Below are 20,781 nucleotides of genomic sequence, written 5' to 3' on the forward strand. Positions count from 1 at the left end.
TGCCATGGGTGTAAGTTAGAAATCAGTAAACGAACTTAATTTTTCAGGTAAGGGAAATATGCTGTGTTAGGAATTTTAGAAATTTTATCAGTAATATATATGTGTTTTAGGGTAAATTCTACAGAGTATAAATTATCTTCATTATCAGAAAATACAAATTTCAGTACAAGGATTTTTATTTATTTAGTTATGTGGCATGAGTTAATATCAGAACATTTTAGAATTTATACAGTTTTTCAGAATATCATGATTTACAGTATTTTTGCACAGAAATATGTTTTACCAAATTTTACAGAATTATGAATTACAGTGTATATACAGATAGATATTTTATTATATTTTTAGAATACCATGATTTCTAGAATTTCAAAACGATAACACTAAGATATTACTGTTTATTCAGTACAGATATTACAGATAAGATATTACAGTTTATTCTGTTCAAATATTACATCAGATATTACAGTTATTTCAGTTTAGATAGTACAGTATTTTCAGATCAGTTTTACAGTGTTATGATTATTTTGGAATCATGATGAAACAGTAAGATAATTATATATATTAGTTGTAACGCCCCAGACCCGCCACATGGGGCCCAGAGTATTGTAAGACCAACACATGTCTTTGATATCATTCACACAGCGAAAATAATAAAAATAACCTCGAACATAATATACCAAAGTTCTATATTTACATATGCTAATCCATAATAATTACAAACTCATTCCTCATTTTACAACCAGAATTTAAAATATGCTAAACGTAAAACTTAATACATAACCGTTCTAATAACCACTCACAAAACTACCCCGCCTTGGAGCTATCTAAGCTTGATCACCTTGATAACCTAGAAAGATTAAATCATCGATGGGGTGAGACACCTCTCAGAAAGGAAGAAATAATTTATAATAGTGTGTGGTTGAAGTGTTTAATATATAATTAAAACAACCATACAAACGCGATCGTAATCCAATAGCAGCCAAGGTAACATGTTCATAATCACACCATGGTAAATTTTCTCTACCCTCCAATCACATGCCCACATACATGAATATTTAAACTGATAATTCCTGAGAATAGGGAAATCTATCTGCCCATACAAGTAGATTCCCTCTACTCTAGTGCTAATACTAGGGCATTCACCTTTCTTAGTAACTCCTCAGTTTATGTATCTAGGTAAAGTCTCCAAAAATAGGGAATGTCACCCGCCCATACAAGTGACTTCCCTCTACTATGGTATCCATAAATAATTACCAGAGTACTCGTGTAGAGACCCGGTGAATTATATTAATTAAATAATAGGAGGAGGAGAGGAAAAGAAATTAAAATTGGAAATTCAGTAGGGTCTCATCGACGAACGGGCTTCTTGGGCTCGTTGACGGGGACACGTGTCTCATCAACGAGAAGATAGCGAGAAGGTTGTTTTCGGACCTGAAATTCGTCGACGAAGGGTAAGTGTTTGTCAACGAAATTCTTACATGGCCTCGTCGACGAAGACATATGGCTAAGCATTCTATATAAGGCCAAGATGACCCTTTCTGCGAGAGAAATCCTTTTCTCTCAGCTCGCTCTCTCTCTCTCTCTCTCTCTCTCTCTTGTATGGTTTTCTCCCCTTCTCTTTAGAAATTCGGGCTGATTTTCTACCGGTTCGACGATCCGAAGCGGCCGCGCTACTCCTAAGAAGTTTCTCTTCATTTCTGCTGGAGTAGATCGTTGGTAGGGCTAACTTGGACACCATCCCAGATTCGGGATAAGTTGGTTTTTCCTAGGCTTTTTAATGGATATTTGGTATTTCTAGAGTTGTAGAAAAGTAGTATTTGGAGAAATACTAAAGTTCTATTTGGAAAAAATGTTATTTTTAAGGTGTTGAGCTGAGAACCCAGCGAGTGTAGGGCTAGTTATTTTTTGGGCTTTCCAGTAGTCAGGTAAGGGAGTAAACTAAAGTAGTAATTTTTCATGAAAATTATTATTTAATAGTAGATTAATTTTTAGAAAGCATGTATTATGTATAAGTATATTTGGGAAAATACTACTGTTACACAGGAATATGTTTTTGGTGTAAAAATGTCAGGAAATGTGATTTTAGAACAGAATTCATGATTTTATTGAGTTTATGTGGCATGAATATTATTTCACGTATATCGTATTGTGCTAAGTCAGATTTATAATAGAGACATATTTACAGTTTTTTTTCAGAAAAATCAGAAATATTACAGGAAATTATGATTTCAACACTTACGATAAACAATACATTTATTCAGATCAGTATGTATAATATGTATGATGCAAGACCGTGATTAATAGCCGGCGCAAGGTCGTAATTATGTATTTTATTCGGCGTAAGGCCGTGTTTACTATGATATGAAAGAATTCAGAGAAATGCTATCAATCTAGTTTTCATGTTAAACCAGTATATGTATATGTACTATATGTTATCAGAACCCGGATGGTAGTTTAGATCAGTATTTAGGGCATGATATCGTAGCTATTCAGTTCAGTTCAGACTTGTACTACCACCCCTGCTAGTAGAGGGGGTGGGAGATGGATAGTCGATGTGGCTTCAGTGTAGTGTTGTAGACGTCCCCCTGGCAGTTTGGACTAGGGTGGGGCGGGCCCATTGTACTTATAGACATATTTGACTTAGTAGTGGTCGACTAGCCATTGTCAGGTCCCGCCTTCGGGCTGCACAACCCGTCATGTGGAACTAAATTGGGGACACATATGAAGATGATGGGTCAAACCCAATGCTCCCTCTAAAATGATTATTGAATAAATTAATGTTGAAAAAACATGAAATCAATTTGAGCCTGCTTGAAACTAACTCAACCAAATAGCTCGATATATCAAGGTCAGCAAGTGAGACAAGTTCTTAACGAGCCTCCACAAAACAATCTGTTCTTCTGAGATTGACAACAATTAAGCTTAGAGAGCTATTGTGAAATAGTTCTAGCAAGTTACCAATGCTAAGCTAGTTGTTGAAGTGCGTGGAAAACAATGCACAAAGAGGTGAAAACAAATAACACTTCGGTGCACCAAGTCCATGGGGTTTCCAATGTGAAATTTGAATTAAGGTCTTTTCCTTTTGTGCTCTCCTTTAGTAGCTACACATGCAATGTGAAGGCTCGTTGAAGTTGAAGTTTTGGCATGGTTGGAGTTGGATTGGCACAAAGTAGCTGTCTAATTGATTAGAACTTTCTTTTGTAAATTAGGATTATGCTGTATGATGTCTCTGAAAGATAAGCAACAAAATATTGGCCTTGTTTAGGGTTAGTGGGTTAGAACATCAACGAAATTGTGAAGCTTGAAAGGAATGATGGCCAAACAATAAGACATTGTAATCTTCTCATCTTCTTAAAGTTATTTTATTCCTTGATGAACCGACGTTGAGACTCGACTATGCGATTGCCTTTATGGCGTTAAAGGTCCAACGATGAATTGTTTAAAACAAAAGCATTGCATGTAATAATAATGTTTGTATGCTAGTCAAACCATCACATCCTCAATTTAATAAACATATTGTTTACCCTGGTTTAGTGCTAGAAATACCCTAGGGCTATGAGCTTGGAATAGAGAAAATACATAAGCTTGAAAAAAAAAAAAAAAAAAAACTCAAATGCCTAAAAGCTTGGGAAAAACTCTAGGCTACAAGCTTGAAATGGGAGAAACAACAATGAGCTTGACAAAAGACCTAACCATTTAAAAAATTAGGTGAAAATTCCCAAGGTCTACGAGCTTGATATGGGAGAAATGATAATAAGTTTGGCAAAAAGATCCAACCGTTTGAAATCTTGGGCAAATTTCTTATGGAGTAGGAGTGGGAGAAATGATAATGAGCTTGAAAAAACCCAATTGCTTAAAAGATTGGGAAAATTTTGGCAAAGGCTTATGGGTCTAGACTAGGAGAAGCAACAATGAGCTTGGAAAAGTTCCAATTGCTCACAAATTTAGGGGAAAATTCTCGAGGGTTACAGGTGTAGAATGGGAGAAACAACAATAAGTTTGGAAAAAAAGAGTCAACTGCTTGAAATTTTGGGTGAAAATTCCATGACAACGAACTTGAAAAAAAGACCTTAAAAGCTCGGATGGAATTCCTAGTGGCTACAAGTTTGGTACAAGAGGAATGAGAGTGAGTTTGGGAAAAAAATACTTGAAAGCTTCAAAGCTAGCAAAATTTCCTCAAAGTTAGAAGCTAAAAGAAAAAAACATCGTGACTAGAAATATATATAATTCATTTACTCAAGGATTGAAAAAAAAAAAAAAAAACACTATAGCCTTAAATGTGGGGATTGAATTGGGAAAAAGTAACCTCCTAATTAAATAGTATCACCTTAGGAGTCCATGATTTTCATAACTGAGGAAAAAACAAAAGAGCAGAAGCGATTTAATTGCTAATTAGTGATATATTAAGGGTATATATATATATATATATATATATATAGTGTAATCACAGAGGTCCCTACATAATAAATATATATTTATATTTTACCTTCCATAACAACTCTTTATCGAAAGTATCAAAAAAGGAATTCGAATCTTAAGATAATCATTGGAAAGCTCAAAAAAATATATATTTATATTTTACCTTCCATAACAACTCTTTATCGAAAGTATCAAAAAAGGAATTTGAATCTTAAGATAATCATTGGAAAGCTCAAAAAAACACGTCACAACAAAGATGAAATCAATATAAAAATTATAAAATCTAATAAATTGAGAAAAATTCTTAACTTTGACTCTCTCTCTTGCAATTATTATTGATTAAAATGGAAAGTTTTTTTTTTCCCGATGCCCTAACCAAAGATGCTTATTCCTGATTTTGAAGATTTTCCACCGAAACTTATTTTGAGAGAGTCTAGAAAGGGGCAATACTTCAAAAAAAAATACTTCTACACCGCATTATTTGCAGAAAATATTTATTGAATATTATATGTTTTTTAAAAAAGAGTCCACTAAAAGTAAAGAAAAGCAGAAGTAAATAAATAATAAATAAAATAAAATAAAGGGCGTTTGGTCTTCGTTCTGGCTTGTCTGCTTCGCCGGCGACGTCGGGGGCCATTTTTTTTTTTTTAATTTTTTATTATTATTTTAAAAGTTGTCTCTATACTCTGGCGAACTTCAAAAACAAGACATCGTTGTCATCGCTTGGCGTCTCCAACTTTGCAACAAGCTCTCTCTCTCTCTCTCTCTCTCTCACATCGGCGCGGTTGCTTGCTCGCTTGCTCTCAGGGGTGTCCATGGAGGTTTCAGTTCGGTTCAAGCGCACTATTCTCCTCTTATTCGCAGCTTCTTTTCTTCTACCGTTGATTCAAGCCACGGATTTTAAGTACTGCGGTCAGTTTTAGTTTCGGCCTTTTAAGATTTCCTCCAACCCGTTTGGTCCCCGATAAAATGTTGGAAACGGGAAGAAAGGAAAAGAAATTTCGTATTTTCACTCGCTGTTAGTGAGGGCGGCTGAGGTCAGCCTACTGGATATGCAAAGCTTGGCTGAGTCGGATCTTAGATATTTATGAGAATTATGATTCTAAGGATTGGATCTCTTTTCCTTTCTTACGTTTATATTTTCCTTGGTGGCCAAGCGAAGATGAATGTTAAAAAATTATCATTTGGAATCCTCGTTTGCTTTTGTAATTGATGTTCTCGAATTGTAGTATTTGTGTGTGTGTGTCTCATCTGCAATTATTCTGTGCTTTGTTTTGTTGCCCACAAACTGTAGAAAGCGAATAGAAGTTAGCACTTTAATCTTCTGGTCAATCATATTCTAATCACACCAGTAGGCATCATTTGGGAAGAAGGACTACACTTAGGAATCCAGTCACTCGACAACACAAAAATTTTGTGACAGATTATCTCCTCATTAGTCATTATGATATTTGAGATAGTGGTTAGGAAATTGGAAGGGTGGAAGAGGGTGTACTTATGTTCGTGTTATGCTCATTAGTGCCTCCTTTTTCAACACTCCTACATTTCCATATCCCTTTTTAGAGTTCCCATGATTGTAGCAGGGGTTCTGGAGAGGCTTGTGAGAGGTTTTCTTTAGTTTGGCATATCGGAGAATAAGAGGGAACATTTTGTTAGTTGAAATGTGCTTAGGATACCTAATTATGAGGGGTTTGTAGCTTGGTAATGTGGTATCTAAAAACATTTCTCTAATTGAAAAATGGTTATGGAGGTCTCCTTTAAGATTGATTCCCTATGGCACAAGGTTATTTGAATTAGTATAGATTTGGTTTGAATTGGTGGGATACCAAGGGAAGTGCCAATGTCTCTCATGCAAATCCTTGGAAGTGTGTTTGCTAGTTTGCTCGTTTCTTCTTCCTATTTCTTGGGTTTAGATCGGGTAATGGTAATGGCAGTAGGAGTATTACATGGTGGCTTCATTGGAGATGTTGGTGTCTTGTATTTTTAGATTATATTCTATTTAGAACGCACCACTCCAATATTTTTTTTTCCTTTGGAAGGGAGCTCTCTTTCAGGGGACTTCACTTGTTTAGGATTCTTGATGAAAGAGAGGTTGTTGAGCTATCTACTTTGCTGAGTCTTTTAGACTCTTTTGTTCCCCAAATGAGGAGTGATGTATAGGACATTCTTTGGGTCCTCTTTCTTCCAAGTCTTTCTCCTTAGATTTATTAAACCTTCAACCCCTATTTTCCTCCCGTTTCTATCATGAAAAAGTGAATTCATTTGTATTTTTCATTTGTATCCTATCAATGGGAGGGCTAAGGTTTCTTTTGAAACTTGGAAAATATGGAAAAGAGAGGAAAATACGAAGGAATTCACTTTTCATGTTTGATTTTTTTTTTAAAAATAAAAAATAAAATAAAAAAAATATCAAATCAATGAGCAAAAATTTGAAGGGGAGCTTAGGCGCAACGGTAAGGTTGTCGCTGTGTGAAACAATCTCTTGCAAAAATGTAAGGTAAGGTTGCGTATTATAACCCCATTGTTGTCCGCCCTTTCCTCGGACTTCGCATACGCGGGAGCTTTGTGCACCGGGCTGCCCTTTAATGAGCAAAATTTGATTTTACACATTATTAGCATTTGATTTTTCTTATATTTAATTAAAATTTTACTCTTTTAATATTATTTGATATAGAGAGAAAATATAATGGAAAATCAATTTCCTTCTTATTTTCCTTTCATTTCCCCAAACAAAATCATTGATCCAAATGGACCCTTATGGTCTGGGCTTTCATATGGACCTTGACTATTAACAGGATTAATATGAATGACTTGTTACAGAGAAGAAGACCATCATTAGACTAGATATTTGTCTATGTTTTTATTTAAAAACTTTAACAAGATAACACAGAGAAAGAGTTATAAATAGTTATGAATTAATAATGAGGTAGTTATGGATATTTATGTGTTAGATATGAGTAGTTATAGCCTTGTAGGATAAGTAGTATTTTCCTATATTGCCATTAATTTTTTTATATTACTAATACTTTAGAGGGATATTTTAAAAAAATAAAAAGTGTACACCAAATTCGGGGAATCCCCTTTATTATGCCCATTTGAGTATGAACTGGTAATGCAGGTTATGATACTACCCTATTATTCAGGATTCAGGTGCTCCTTTTCTATAAATAAGCACTTAAGTGCAACATAAAGGTTACAGAGAAGCAGTTTTACGATTCCTAACAAAACAAAATGCAAAATAGGGCCTCTTGTTTTGCTTTCGAAATATTTGAAGGGTTTTAGAGAAGCAGCAGCTAGAAAGATCAATGAAGATCCTAGAGTTGACCCTTTGACCCTTCTTGAATGATTTAGAGGGAAAGAAATATAACATCTTTCAAAGGATTTGATACTTCTTTACAATTATAAAGGATTTAACCATTTTCTTATGCTTGTTTTTCTACTTTGGTTGCACCCCTTGGTGCCCTTAGTGAGACTTTTGTCTACCAGAGGGACTGAGGGAGAGATGTGTGGGGTGGCAACAAGTGTTAGAACAAGCACCTTCTATTATTGAAATTGGTTGCCCCACGTGTGCATTTTAAAGGTTGTGCACACATGCACATGGTCACACACGTAAAGAGGCCAATCTCTCTCTCTCTCTCTGTCCACCTATTTTCTCAGCAACCAAGCAGTGGGCTATTTGTTTGATTTTGCTTCACTCCTTCTATTTGGCCTTAATTAGGGATTGTAGGCAGGTTTCTGTCAACTAATTTAAAATTTTGTTGAAGTGGATGAGTATGTAACTGGTGTTTTCTATGGTTCTTGAAATGGGTATGCAGATAAGGGAGCTGACTATGCTGTAAAGGTTCAGGACATTGAGATATCTCCTAATCCAGTGGTGGCAGGCCAGCCAGCCACCTTCAACCTGTCAGCCTCTACTGGTAGTTTTTCTTTTTCCAGATCCTAAGTAAAGATTATCTTGTTTTAAATTATATTTACTGGCTTAAATTGCTTCTTTTAGGAAGCTATGATCCCATTGAAAATCAGCAGATGGAATTTTAATATGAGATTGCTTGTTTTTGCTTTTGCTTTCCACTTTTGCATTTTGTGAATGTGTGTATGTGTGTAACGTGAAATAAAGATATGCAGAATGAAAAATCACCACCTTTCTTCTCTCCTTTTGTGGCTGCCAATTTTGAAGTTGTCAAACTGCTACTTGAGTAACCAAATCAAATATTTCATGTGAAATAAGTTTGTTGACATAGTCATTTTCAGATTTGTTTTCTTCTTTGAGAAACTCATTGGCTTGGACATATCTTTTTCTAGCAAAGCTCATGCCTTTTTTCGCTTGTAGTCAGTGTTTGACACCTTAACTGGAATATCCATGTTCTACTTTGAGTAATTCTTAGAAAGATGTGAAAAAATGAATTTTATGTTATGGTTAGAAAGACGTGAAAAAATGAATTGGGAGCTCCTAACAAGGCATGCCGTTTCTTCTTTGCATCCTGTGTAAGCGCTTTTTAGTTTTCAAGATGAGAGGCGGCAGTTCACTGGTAAGCTGCCCCCTTCCTAGGCCCGAAGCCTAGTTTAATAATCTCTTGATCCCCCATCCATGTGCCCAAAAAGATCCTTTTATGTTAAAGAAACTAATTGATTTATCTGAAAATGATCTCTCTCTCTCTCTCTCACTTGCCCTTTAATATCACCTAATGGCTTCGTTTTTTGCATTTTGTCAGTTCTAGATTGTGCTTGCATTGCCATTTGTAGTACCATCTACAGGGGTGATTGTGGTGAGCAATTCATGCTAATTGTTTTTTGGTATGAATCATCTAAGGGAGTTCTTTCTTGGAGAAAAAAAAAAAATCACCCCTACTTGTTAGATTTTGTACATTAATATACATAGCTGGTGCAAATTTCTCTCTTCTTGATGAATAAGCCTTAACACATTCAGAAGCCATATGATAAATAAATTAATTTTTGGTTCACATAATGTATTGTTGATAAGAAGTTGGAGAGAAAAAGAGTAGTTTGAGATCTTGTTTCAAAGACTCAAAAGTATTTCTTTCCAATGATGTTGAGAAAGTGGGTAGGGGATTGAAGGGTTGGAAGAAGGCATACTTGTCTCTCAGGGGACATGTCGCACTTATCATTGCCTCTTTTTCCAACATACTTGTTTATTTCCTTTCTCTCTCTTTAGAGTGCCCTTGAAAGTAGTTGGGACTTTAAGAGTTTGATATGTGATTTCCTTTCCTTGGGCTCTTGGGAGGGTAAGAGAGAACATTTAGTTAGTTGGGAGGTTGTAAGTAGACCCAATTCTGAAGGGGGCCTAGGATTTGGTAATGTGGTATTCAAAAACGTATCCCGTATTGGTAAATGGCTGTGGAGATTTGCCCTTGAAGTTAGTGACTTGTGGCACAAGGTGATTAAAAGTAAATTTAGGCTCCATTGTAATGGGTGGGAGGCAAGAGGAAGTCGAATTATTTATAATGCATGCCCTTGGAAACTCGTATTCCATGTGGCGAGTTTGTTCTTCCCTCTTACCTACTTAAAAATGGGAAACGGCAATAGGGTTTGCTTTTGGGATGATGTTTGGGTGGGTGAGACTTCTTTGGAGCTGAAGATGCCTTGTTTGTTTAAGCAAGCTTTCTTCTTTCCACAATGCCCCTATCAGCTCATTCATTTCTTCTTAGGGGGGCTTGTTTTTGTGGTATTTCCATTTCTCAATGAAAGAGAGGTCAATGTGTTTGCCATCTTACTCTCTATAGTGGACTACTTTGTTCCTTCCAAGGGAGGACGAGAGAGTGTGGGTGGGTGATTCTTTGGGGCTGTTCGCTTCAAAATCTTTTTTCTTACATCTTTCAAAAACCCTTCTCCCAACCTCCTCCCTTGGAGCCACATCATTTGGAAGGCTAAGGTTCCTTTGACGATTTGACCTTTGTTTGGATTGTGATTCTAAATAGGATTAACATACATGATTTGCTTCAGAAAGAAGACGCTACAAATCTCTTTAGTCTCGACATGCGTGTCATGTGTTGTGAGTTCAACAAAATGAAAGCTCACCTGTTTGTGCACTGTGAGGTGGCAACACAGCTATGGAATGCCCTCTTCTCCCATTTTGGCAAAGACTCAATGGCACTGTGAAATGTTGGTGATATATTGCTAGTGAGGTGTAGGACTTTTGGCTCAAGCAAAAACGACAATGCTCTATGGAGTGGTGCTATATTCACAATCTTATGGACTCTTTGGGTTGAGGGGAACATGAGAATATTTGGGAGCTGCACAAATTATCCCTACTTCTAATGGGATAGAGTGGTGTTCTTGGCTTCTTTTTGAGTCCGCTCTTTGTTTTTTTGTTTTGTTTTGTTTTGTTTTTGCTTTTTTTTTTTTTTGTTTTTGTTTTTTTTTTGTTTTTTGTTTTTTTTCCTCTCTGGGAGCTTATCAGTGTCCAACCTTCAAAGGGATTGGAGGCAGCTCTATTGTAATTATAATTATTCAGTTTGTAAATTTTACCAGTTTTCGAGGACATCTTGCCCTTTTCTTTTGTACCTTGCCTCAATCTTTAATAAAATATTCTCTTGCCCAAAAAACTGGTGGTGCCTTTAGGTGTAAATTTTGGACAATACCAATTGAAACCTGCTGGTACTTTTTTAACAATTCCGGAAATACCAACATTAAAGTGTTAAAAAAATGCAAATTCGCTCATTAATGGGAGAATGGGTTAGTGGGACTAAAGTAGATCACATCAAAGACAGTTTTGAGGAAATAACACTGCAAATCTAAAAAGGAAGGTTGTCTCAGAATAGCACATTTCTCATTATTGTTTTTATGTTGAACTGTGTATCAGACATGAAACTATTGGTGCTTGCATTCATAGATTTTTCTAAATTTTTTTTTCAATATTTTAGATTCTTTTTATAACACTTCGTTGTAATTTTTAAAGACAATCAACTCTTGGATTTCAGAAGACTGCGATATTGTATTCTACCCTTTTTTGGGTCCTCAGAAAGGTGGTGGCTCTGTTTTCTGTGAAAAAGAAAAAAAGAAAGGTGGTAGCTGTATTGCCAACAGTTCTCATTTTGGTTTGCGGAAGGAGGAGAAAATAGATATTAACAAAGTACATGGGTGCCAATATTTGTGAAGGAAAGCTGGGGTGTGCTCATGCTGATGCTGTTTGTTGTATTTTCTCATGCAGGTGAATCCATCTCTGGGGGAAGGTTGGTTATTCAGGTTTCTTACGTTGGGATTCATGTCCGCACAGAAAAACACAATCTTTGTGAGGAGACATCCTGCCCCATTTCAGCAGGAGACTTTGTGATCTCGCACACCCAAAATTTACCAGGATTTACCCCACCAGTAAGTTACACTATACCAGGTTTTGTAATTTTTGCTCTCTCAGACCTAATAATTCTTAGGACTTACCCCTCCAATATAGCATATTTTTTGTTAAGATTTTATCATGAAGTTTGTTCTGTATATGTAGACATGGTGATTTATTTAAACCAAGCAGAATTTGAGCTGATCATTTTACTGTCAATGTTTTGTGAATGCACAGATACAATTGTTTGCTACCATAAGCATTGTGCTTTTGTTCTTATTTTATGAATCACTGTACTATATATCATTTACAATGTTTTTATTCCTGGAAATTATACTACTAAAAGCCAAATACCCTTTCACTCTCATCCTCATATGGACAATTTGTGGCTTCCCAAAATATTCTTGGCTAGTCAATCTATAAATAGTGTAAAAGGAGAATAAAGACTTTATAAAATAGGGGAATAAATATAATATTTGATTGCCGTGTGGATTCAAAACCTTTTGTTAGTGCGTTACATGTGAATATTAGAACTGATGCGACAAGGACAGTTCTGTACATTAATTGAATACATTAATTTTTTTTGAGAAATAAATGCATGCTGTTAGGATATCCAAATCAATTGGAATTTCTAATTATGTGTTAAGATTCCCAAATCAATTGGGATTTCTAATTAATGTGTTAGGATTACCAAATCAATTGGGATTTTTATTTAATGTGTTCAGTTCCCCAATCAATTAGGATTGAGTCCATTAAGGACTTGAATTGGGATATTTTACATTTCTAGCAGGAGTAGGGTTCCCCACTATATATATATATATATATATATATATATATATATTAAGGACTTGAATTGGGATATTTTACATTTCTAGCAGGAGTAGGGTTCCCTACTATATATATATACATATATATATATATATATATATATTTATTTGTAACACTATGGGGTTTTTTCATTTGAGCAATAACATAATTCAAAACCTTGGGCAAATTTGGAGGCAGATTCCCTTTGAAGTGATCAATCTTATTTTCCGTCCTCTCTATTTCCCCAATTTCCCTACAATAAAACCCTGAAGTCTTATCATTTGGTATCAGATCCATGTTCTTGTGGATGCCGTTTACCCGCCAACAAAAGCAAGATCTTGGAATTCTTGATCTAAAGATGAATAATTCCTCTTCTTACCTTCCAATCTACTACTCACCCCCTCCACCACAGGTTCCCAAAAAGAGCATGAGTTAGGGTTGCCATTGAGAGGGAGACCCAAATAAGTTGAAGGCCTATCCAACTTACTACAATGCGATAAATTAGAAATAGCCTCTAAAATGCACCTCACAAATTAATACTTGCAACCCTGCTCTTGGACATATTGATCTTTAATTCCAAAATTTTCTCAAAGATTTTTAGCAAAGTTAAAGCCTCAGAAATTCACAACATTTTCCTCAAGAAACAAAAAGGTATCATCTGTAAACTGAGGGGAAGAAATGACAATCTCCTCCTTATCGATCTTAAGCCCTTGAATCAGATCAAGACCTTGAGCACGTGTCAGCATTTTTTTTTTTTTAAAAGGGGTGCAACACGAAGACTTCTCAGGAGGTCACCCATCCTAGTACTACTCTTGCCCAAGCACGCTTAACTATGGAGTTCTGATGGGATCCGGTGCATTAGTGCTGGTATGATCGCATCCATGTCTCAGCTTATGACTCTTAACACATCCACAACAATAGTAAAGAGAAATGCAGATAAAGGGTCCCTTTGTCGACCCATGTGAAGCCTCAAACCAATCCCTTGGTTGATCATTCACTATAACTGACATGTTTACTGAAGATAGACAACCTTTGATCCACTCCTTCTCCAAACAACCTCAAAACCCATTTTGTCCATAACATGGTCTAAAAAATTCCAACTCACCATGTCATAAGCTTTTACAAAATCCAGCATAAATAATACTCAACTCCCTGCCCTCCTCACATTCTCGACCACTTCGTTGGTGATCAAAACATCATAAAAAAAATTTCCTATCCTTAATGAAAGCTTGTTGCTCCAAAGTAATTGTGCCCCCTAAAACCTCTCAAAACCTTTCATACAAAACCTCAGCCAAAATATTATACAGGCTACTAACCAAATAATTGATTGAAAGTCCCTCACTTTCTTAGACCTCACCGTCTTAGGGAGAAGTGTGATAAAAGTAGAGTTTACACTCTTCCTCGCAACCCCATTGCGGTGAAATTTGTGAAAGAACTGCATAATTTCATCTTTAATTACCTTCCAACCCTCCTGAAAAAAAGCCATGGTAAAACCATTAGGGTGTGGTGCCTTATCTCTCTCCATATCAAGCACACCCTGTACCTCCTCAATATTGAAAGGTCTCCAACCAACTAGCATGATCCTTAGTTATAGGGCTCCAATCAAACCCCTCAATGACCATTCTATGCTCAGAGATCTCAGAATACAAACTCGAAAAATTTGTGATCTCTTCCCTACTTACTTTGGAATCATGTGCTACTCTTCCCAAATCTAGGTCCAATTTTTTAATAAAATTCCTTCTCCTCCTATAAACCACCCTATGAAATAATTTGGTGTTACAATCCCCCTCCTTCACCCATTTGACCCCAGATTTTTGCCTCCAACTAATAGTCTCCTGAAACTATATCAAGTCCAAATCATCACTAGGTGACCCCTCCTAATCCTATCCTCCTCACTAGCCAAGCCATACTCCTCCCACCTATCTAAACCTTCAATTTTGTTAAGGATCGCATTCTTTTGTTCTTTAAGGTCCCCGGAAATGTCCTTATTCCATACTTGTGCAACATTAGGGAAATGATCTTCCCACTCATTAGTGAAAAGAAAATGATCAATTTGGATAGAAGATAACCTATCCCCATAATCAATCCAAGTAAAATGATTGTTACTCAAAGCTATGTCCTCAGCTTACAAACACAAATGAAAACGTTGAACCCCCTGTTACTGTTTGTCATCCTGTTGCCCCCTAACCTCACTAGCACCGTGAATAAACATTAAAATCCCCACCAACCACCCAATGCAAGCCACAAAGACCGAAAAGACAAGCCAATTTCTCCAAAAGAAAAAAAAGTTCTGCATGGTGGATCTTGTGGGTCGATAAACTGAAATAAACCACCAATTCCTATAACCCCTGACTTCCAACAACACAGAAATAGAGAAAGACCCTACCACACAGTTCCTAATAGAAGCAACCCTCATATCCCACACAATAATCTCTCTCTCTCTCTCTCCCTCCCCCCCCCCCCCCCCCCCCCCACCAAAAAAAAAAGAACTAGGTGCGGGGCTCCAAAGGAAGGACTGAACGTCCAATCTCTAAGTCTTGATTCCAAAAACTCCTCACCAAAAAACTATCTGCCACCTCTACCTTAGACTCTTGTAAAAACAAGAGATCAGGACAGATTCTATTAATTAACTCTTTAACCACTCTATACTTTTTAGCACACCCTAGACACTAGACATTCTGAGAAAGAATCTTCATTGATTAATTATGCTATTACTCAATCGTTTCTCTCCTTTTCCATAATTTATTGAGGAAACAAGTCTGCATAGTTTCCTACTCAATTTAGAGGATTTCCTCTTATGACCTTTATACACTCCCCTAATCCAACAACTTCACCTTTACGATTCACTAGGTTAAAATCTAACTCATCAAGAAGATTTTGAGCCTCATGGTTGCCCTCCTTATCACCCAGAAGGTCCATGGTTTAAAATATACCCCCATAGGGTTGACTCTTTATGGCACAAAAAAGAATTAAAAGAAGTAAAAGAATGCTTAGGAGTAGAAATAATACCTTCAGTGTTGGCAGGCTTATTAAGCAAGCCCCAAGATTTTCATTACCCAGATTGTGAACTTCTGTTGGATAAGATTCAGAGGTTGAATTTGGGACAATAGAAGAAATAACCCAACAACCAACACCGACCCTCCCTCTCCTGTGGCGGGGGCGGGATTCCCTGGGACAAAGACTATGTTCCTCTAGAATTAGGGTCTCATCTGAACTTTGACCTCCCTTCAGATCTTCAACAACACCAACTTTCTGCTGTTCTGAGGAACCAGTATTTGAACCTACCTGCTTCTTCTTTACGGCCAAAAGCTCTGTTTTGTCATTCTGTCGCAATGATTCCCCATCTTCGAGCTTAAAGAAAGCTGTGCGCCTCAACTGATCCGGTAGTAAACCCTCCTCAGAATTAAAAGAATGTAACAACTCATTCTCCTGGTCAATTTATTCAAGGGGAAGAGGCTTGAATGAATTAAAAGCTTCCTTCCCTTTTCTGTTCAATTCTTTCTCCCCAAACCTCAATGATTCCTTGACCTTCTTGTGTTATTTGGAGAGTCGTTGAACCATCGCCTTCTGTTTCAATGTAGTTTTTTTTCACATCTTACCTTGCCACTGTGTTCTCTTTCTGCCCCATTAGGATTCTTCCTTCCCTTCACAAGAGACAGCTCTGCGAATCGTTCTTGCAACCTCCAGGGAAGGCGTTGAACCTCTGTTTTCTGTCTAGTTCTTTTGGTTCAGAACACTGAAATTCTTCCTAGCCTACCTGCCTGCACCTGCACAAAATTCCTTAAACATTGTGTCGTGACTTGGGCTTCATTTGATTGAAGCTCATTTACCTTGTTAACCTAGCTGACTGCGTTGGGCCCATTAGTCACCAAATCCTGAGGCCCAATTTTAATAGATGGCCCAGTCCGAAGTTGTGCTTTATCATGAGAGCTGAGCCTCGGCCCCCTAAATTCCTCCCAATTATTAAATCAATTTCCTGTATCAATCTGTTGCACGGCCTTCATTATTTTTGAATTGTTTTCCTCCCCCCCCCCCCCAGCGGTTTTATCTAGTTTTGCTGGCAGCATCCTGTGAATCCTGCTGTAATTCATCCTTCCAAAATTGTGAGATTGTCTTCCACGCCCCCACCCACAGGAAAAATTCCATTGCTGCTGCCATAGAGCTTCCAAACGATGAAAAACTGATTGTGGATGATTCTCAATACTTGAGGCAACTGAAATAATTCATGGCTTACGTTCAAAGAACCACAATCCAAACATCTGGGCTTCTCAGCCTCTTTGTCCTTTTTCTCCTCACCTCTGCTTGGGACTGTTCTGCTAGTTATGTTTGCTTCCACTCTTCCCTGCAACATTTCAAGCAATTTCCTTGCCCTGAAGCTTCCTTATTATCTGCATGTATATCATATGAATGGCCCCTTGTTTCAGAGATTCTCTGGTGCAATAAAACAACCAAAACAATTTACTCTTAATCGAGCCTAGAAAAAATGGTTTGGGTCCTAAGGGATTTTCACCCACGGGAGTAATTGGTGGATAAGAAATCATGAAGCTTCTTTGCAAATCACCTTCGCTCCTCTAATGAAAGCAAGATAGAATAACAATGTGTCTTTTTATTTATTTATTTATTTATTTTTTAATTATCAATCAAGATGTAAAATTCCCCATGAAAACCAATTTCTAAATTTTTTTTAACAACTTCTAAAGAAATACTGAAGGATCAACGGCGGATTGAAAAAAAGGTCGAAAGTGTGCTTGATTCCTCTTCATCTTTCCAGATTGATCCTGCTCAGATTGAAGAGGGTCAACTCTTGTTCATTGCAATTTGAGGAAAACCTCAACCTCATACTTTGCTTCCACCCAATTTCTCATCTGTGAATTGTAGGATTTTGAAATTGAAGACAATGGAGGAGATTGTGGCGGGCACCCATGGAAAACCCCGAGTGGTTTCCTTCTCTGGAGCCCTGTCTTCACCTTAATTCTGCATGCATGCCTTTTTAGTCAATGGTATAATGGAAAAGCAAACTGTATAATGTTAACCCTCTCTCTCTCTCTTCCTGCACATACTCACCTAATACCATCTCCTCTATTTACCTTATGTTTCCCTTTTAAATCAACAGTATAATATAAAAGCAAAATCAGTAATGGGTAGAATTGCCACATGGTCTTTTTTGTGCGTAAAGAAGTTGCAATGTGGATAAGCTATTGCTTAGTTATGGCGACATGGTTGAAATTGAAGCATGTGTATTGTACGTGGTTTTTTATTAAAATTTCTTATTTTTAGATTTAAATTTATGTAACTTTTCTGTTCGACCCTAGAGATTATAATCTTATATTGTAACATGTTTTGCTCGGAAATATATTAAATTTTGTTTCTTTCAATATTCCCAACTCTTTTATTTTCCTTTTCATTTTGTTAAATTAATTACTACTAAATTTTTTTATGTTTCTAACTCTGCACTTTACTTCTGTTTCATTGAATCTTCCTGCATCTCTATTTATAAATACATTCTGCAATAAATCTATTCAATATTTTTCTTTTTCCTTTCTTTCACACTCTCAAATAAATCCTCTCATTTAGAAATACAAGCTACATTAATAATGTTTTTTTGGGAGTCTTATCTAAAAAATTATATTTGATTGTAGCACTCATTCAATTAGTAAATTTATCAAAATCAGCGCAATTCTACATTAATTGAGCAAGTAATTGACAAAAGGCAAATTAAAAGCAATTAATTAAGGGTCCTTTGTTTCTTCTTGTTGAGATTTTTGATTAAATGAACGACCTAACTCAAAGATAGGTCTGTCCCTCTATTTATAATACATATCAAATACATTCTAATGACAATTAATACCCTTACTAATTCTCGCTAAATAACATAATACTAACACACCCTTAATAGTGCTAAAAGACTAAAATAACCATTAACACTCCCCCTCAAGCTGGGAGCATATGACAAGCTGGAGCATAGATATCATATGCTCCTAATTTGTTACAAATAAATTTAACGCAAGCACCCCCAAAAGCTTTGGTACATAAATCAGCAAGCTGCATATTAGACTTTATATAAGTGGTAGTAATGAACTTCTACATAGGTTTCTCTTGAACAAAATGACAATCAACTTCAATGTGTTTTTTTGCTCATGAAAGACTGGGTTAGAGGCAATATGAAGAGCAGCTTGATTATCAACGTCAACTCCATATACTGAGAATGTGGAAAACCTAATTCTTCCAATATGTTATTAAACCAAACAAGTTCACATGCAGTGTGAGCCATAACCCTATACTCTGGCTTAACACTTGACTTGGCTACTAAAGATTGTTTCTTACTCTTCCAAGAAATAAAATTACCCCTAGCCAAGATACTATATCTGATTGTGGGCCTTCGATTGAAAGGATAGCCGACCAATTTGTACCTGTATATCCTCGGATATAAGTATGACCCTGGTCTCAATATAAGAAACCTCTCCTAGGTGCACCTTTGAGATATCTCAAGATGCAAATTACTGCATCCTATTGACTTGTCCTCGAAGAATCCAGGAATTGAATCACAACACTTGTTGTGAAAGATATGTCTAGCGAATGATTGTGAGATAATTCAACTTTCTAACAAGTCTTCGGCATCATCTAGGATTAGTTAACAAGTCGCCCATATCTTGCACTAACTTGATGTTAGGATATGTGGGTGTATCAACTGGTTTGAATCCAACTACCTAGTCTCATCCAATGGATCAACATACTTCCTTTGTGACAAAATAGTTTGAAAATCAAGGTGTAGTCCCAAGAAGAGGGGTGGGGGGGGGGGGGTGAATTAGGTTATTAAAATTTCTTCTAAATCTTTTTATGAATTCTTAACTTCTTTTAAATTCTTTCAAAGATTTCTTGACTTCTTGTTGATTTAGCAATCACACAAAATTCAATGTTCTTTTATTCAATCCACAACCACACAATCATCCAATCAATCAACCAAACCAATTAACCACAATATATTTAAACAAGATATAAGATTCAGCTTTCAGCTTTTGCAGTCCTGTGTATTTGATTCAAGCCCTGTAGTAATGAAATTTGTTTCTTCAATGCAAACCACAACTCAAATTCCCTAACAACTCAGAATTTAAATAAACTCTTAGTTAAGTTTTCTTTGGGTGTTAACCAATCAACGTACTTCCTTTGAGGTTTCCGCAAAGTATTGATCAACCAACATACACCCTTTTGGTTTCCGCAATTTCAAAACCAAATTAAACTTAAGTTTATTTAATTTCCAAATTACGTAGTATATATGATTAAGAAATTAAATCATCCACGCAGTTTATATGTTTGCTGGAATTTAAAGAGAGTAAGGGCAAAAGAGTGACATCGGATTTTTTACGAGGTTCGGTTTATCCCCAGCCTACTTCCTCGCCTTAGGCAAACCACCTAAGGATTCACTAACCAATTCTTTTCCGGGTGGAACAAAACCGTTACACACTTCTTCAGTAGGCTAGAGCACCGCCTCTCCAAGTGATACCCCACACTCAGTCACTCCTTCAATAGGCTAGAGCTGTACCTCTCCAAGCGATACCCCACGCTTGGTCAACGATCCAAACACCTTGAATCGTCCAAGAACTACAAGAAATATGAAATAAACCTTGCGTACAAGAACACTCTCAAACAGAGCAGATTAGTACAATTTCAAAACTATATACTTCAAAGTAATACAATATGAAATTGAAATTGAAGCTCAAGGAATTTTATCATCGGCTAATTCTTTCAATGAGTGAAAGATTCAGACTTTGAGCGCACAATCAGTGATTGAGAGTTAGCAATTCTCAGTGGAATTCGTGAGCAATATGTGATCAAGAGATCCTTTGAAAAATGAGAGCAATTTAGAGAAATTGGGAGCTGAAATTGATGCTTGGTGAATAAAATCAATGTCCTTGGGGGCTATTTATAGATTTAGAAAAGCATTTAACTTGATCCCCAAGTTTACTTGGAGTAGTGCCCAAGTTTTAGATAAGTTTGAGCCCCAAGCAATCAAATTTTAAAAACTTTCCCGTTATAAAAATTTGAATTTTACTGCGTGGCAGCAGCCTGTCATTTAGGTCAGGCGCCTCTCAATTTAAATCTTAGTTTAATTTGAAAGTCAGTAGGGTGGCAGTCGCCTGGCAAAACATAGTCAGGCTTCTCAGTTTACCTCGTTAGGCTTCTGTCAAGGTCTGGTCAATCGCCTGACGACCTTCTGTCTGTCCATCTTAAAAACCATTAAATATGTTAGCCTACTGAGGGTGTTT

At 36.6% G+C, this 20,781-nt stretch overlaps 1 protein-coding gene and 1 non-coding gene across 2 annotated transcripts in view; one reads left to right on the forward strand and one right to left on the reverse strand.

Moving 5' to 3' along the window:
* The first annotated feature begins 4,981 nt into the window (after positions 1 to 4,981).
* The window catches only part of LOC131148566 (uncharacterized), a 30,414-nt gene continuing 14,614 nt past the window's right edge, over positions 4,982 to 20,781 (forward strand). Inside the window, exons 1-3 of the mRNA XM_058098354.1 lie at positions 4,982 to 5,331; positions 8,235 to 8,336; positions 11,588 to 11,748. Coding sequence (XP_057954337.1) covers positions 5,235 to 5,331; positions 8,235 to 8,336; positions 11,588 to 11,748 — 360 coding nt within the window. The 5' untranslated portion in view covers positions 4,982 to 5,234. The remainder of the gene's footprint in view (positions 5,332 to 8,234; positions 8,337 to 11,587; positions 11,749 to 20,781) is intronic.
* LOC131149931 (5S ribosomal RNA) lies at positions 13,280 to 13,398 on the reverse strand. The gene has a single exon (XR_009135324.1). It is a non-coding gene; the product is annotated as a 5S ribosomal RNA (ribosomal RNA).

The sequence above is a fragment of the Malania oleifera genome, chromosome 2 (genome assembly GCF_029873635.1).
Source record: "Malania oleifera isolate guangnan ecotype guangnan chromosome 2, ASM2987363v1, whole genome shotgun sequence".
Lineage (NCBI taxonomy): Eukaryota > Viridiplantae > Streptophyta > Magnoliopsida > Santalales > Ximeniaceae > Malania > Malania oleifera.